At 53.1% G+C, this 2,688-nt stretch overlaps 1 protein-coding gene across 1 annotated transcript in view; it reads right to left on the reverse strand.

Annotated features, from left to right (window-relative positions):
• The window catches only part of SPNS1 (spinster homolog 1 (Drosophila)), a 9,183-nt gene extending 7,673 nt beyond the window's left edge, over positions 1-1,510 (reverse strand). Inside the window, exons 1-2 of the mRNA XM_010837247.1 lie at positions 398-1,510; positions 236-301 (exon numbers count right to left, since the gene is read on the reverse strand). Of these exons, the coding sequence (XP_010835549.1) occupies positions 236-301; positions 398-638 (307 nt within the window). The 5' untranslated portion in view covers positions 639-1,510. The remainder of the gene's footprint in view (positions 1-235; positions 302-397) is intronic.
• Between the last annotated feature and the right edge of the window lie 1,178 nt (positions 1,511-2,688).

Consider the following 2,688-nt stretch of genomic DNA (forward strand, 5'->3'; position numbering starts at 1 on the left):
GATGTTTAAACCCATGTCGGCCTAAATACCATTACACTAAACTGACTCCCTCTTGAAATCTCTTTAAATGTGGTGTCCTATTCAAACAGGACAGCTTCAGGGTAGAGTCGAGGCCATCTCCCCTAGCTCTGGCCACAGTACCTCCCAAAAATGAGGCCCCAGGCAGGCCAGCATGTGGCCTCAAGGAGGGCAGGACAGAAAGAAGAGCCGCTGTGTGTGCCTAGCCTCCACTTACCGGTCTGGATGAGGCCGGAGCTACCGTCTCCGATGTCGAAGAACTGCTCAATGTCCGGAAGGACTCCTGGGAAGGAGAAGACTCAGGATGGGCCGTCCGAGGCAGCCCCACTCAGGACCCCGCTCCCTTCCCCTCTTCTAACTTTCTCCCAGAAGTCAGTACCAGCCACGGTGAAGCGGTCCATGTAGTTGAGGAGATTGATGTAACACAGCACGGCCACTATGAGAGCCGAATGGCCCGAAGACAAGCCCGTGATGCGCTGCAGTCCTTCCTGGTCCGGGACCGCGGGATCCTCGGACTTCGGGTTCCCCATGGACCCCGGCAACCCTGGGGTGCCGGGCGCCGGCCCGTCGTCCGTGTCATCCGCCTGGCTGAGGAAGGGCGCGGTGTCGGACCCGGACATGGTCCCGGTGGGCCGCGGGTCCCACCGACGATCCCACCTGCGAGAGGAGGAGGCTGGAGAAAGGAGGGAACCCAGGCGAGGGAGATGTGCCTGGACACACGAGAGGAGCTTGCCCCGAAGCACAGAGCCGGGGGATGGCAGCCGGGCTCTATCATGCGTCCCCGCGCCGGCGGACACACCGCGCGGAGGGGACCAGTGGAACTCGGGTGAGATCGGAGACAGGAAGGGGTTGAAGAGAGTTTGTGATCCTCTGCTCCCCGGTTGAGGCCACCCCTCGGCCCGGGTAGGAGCCCACTTGCACTCGCGGTCGCTCAGCCAGGGTGCTGCAATACGGCCACCGCCATGTTGCCAAAGAGCCTGTCATGTGACCCTGGAGCAGGGGCTGGGGCGGTAGACGCCCGGGCGCCGGCGCGGCTACGGAAGCCGAGCGCGCCCCTGCGGCCTCGCAGCCTCTCCCGTGTCAGGTGACTCTGGCCGCTCGCTGGGGTCCTCCGCCGGCTGCGTTCCCGCCGCGACCAGCGACCTAAAGGTGTCTGGGTGAACTGGTGCAGTGCCTCCCCGCTCCGAATCTCTGGCTTCCTTATCTGCAGCGCTACTGGGCAGACCTCTTATCGAAGGAGATCAAAAGAGATAATGGAGCCTTAAAAGGTTCTGGAAGTAGTAAACATCTCTCATTTCAGTTCAGTCGCTCAGTCGTGTCCGACTCTTTGCGACCCAATGGCCTCTAGACGTGCCAACAAACAGCTCTTACTCTCTCCCCTACGGTGTCCAGGTTGGGGCTTTCATACGTGTTGGATGAATAAATGAATGCTGAACAGCGCGACCCCGTCCCTACTTCTCCAGTTCCCCAACCCAACTACCGGTAAACCCCTGAACTTTCCCAGCGGATGCTGAAGAAAGCATCCCTAGACTCCACCTTCTGGAGCCAGTGTGTCCTCACCTCCCAGCGGGACCAAGGTCCTTGCGCCCTCAGATGGTCTCACTTGAAATAGGCAGGGGATAAGGACTGTGGCTCAGACCACGAACTCCTTATTGCCAAATTCAGACTTAAATTGAAGAAAGTAGGGAAAACCACTAGACCATTCAGGTATGACCTAAATCAAATCCCTTATGATTATACAGTGGAAGTGAGAAATAGATTTAAGGGACTAGCTCTGATAGAGTGCCTGATGAACTATGGACGGAGGTTCGTGACATTGTACAGGAGACAGGGATCAAGACCATCCTCATGGAAAAGAAATGCAAAAAACCAAAATGGCTGTCTGGGGAGGCCTTACAAATAGCTGTGAAATGAAGAGAAGCGAAAAGCAAAGGAGAAAAGGAAAGATATAAGCATCTGAATGCAGAGTTCCAAAGAATAGCAAGGAGAGATAAGAAAGCCTTCCTTGGCGATCAGTGCAAAGAAATAGAGGAAAACAACAGAATGGGAAAGACTAGAGATCTCTTCAAGAAAATTAGAGATACCAAGGGAACATTTCATGCAAAGATGGGCTCAATATAAGGACATAAATGGTATGGACGTAACAGAAGCAGAAGATATTAAGAAGAGGTGGCAAGAATACACAGAAGAAAAAAAAAAAGAATACACAGAAGAACTGTACAACAAAGATCTCCACGACCAAGATAATCACGATGGTGTGATCACTCACCTAGAGCCAGACATCCTGGAATGTGAAGTCAAGTGGGCCTTAGAAAGCATCACTATGAACAAAGCTAGTGGAGGTGATGGAATTCCAGTTGAGCTATTCCAAATCCTGAAAGATGATGCTGTGAAAGTGCTCACTCAATATGCCAGCAAATTTGGAAAACTCAGCAGTGGCCACAGGATTGGAAAAGGTCAGTTTTGATTCCAATCCCAAAGAAAGGCAATGCCAAAGAATGCTCAAACTACTGCACAATTGCACTCATTTCACACGCTAGTAAAGTAATGCTCAAAATTCTCCAGGCCAGGCTTCAGCAATATGTGAACCGTGAACTTCCAGATGTTCAAGCTGGTTTTAGAAAAGGCAGAGGAACCAGAGATCAAACTGCCAACATCCGCTGGATCATG

This window comes from Bison bison, unplaced genomic scaffold (assembly GCF_000754665.1).
Source record: "Bison bison bison isolate TAMUID 2011002044 unplaced genomic scaffold, Bison_UMD1.0 scf7180017864072, whole genome shotgun sequence".
In the NCBI taxonomy this organism is placed as follows: domain Eukaryota; kingdom Metazoa; phylum Chordata; class Mammalia; order Artiodactyla; family Bovidae; genus Bison; species Bison bison.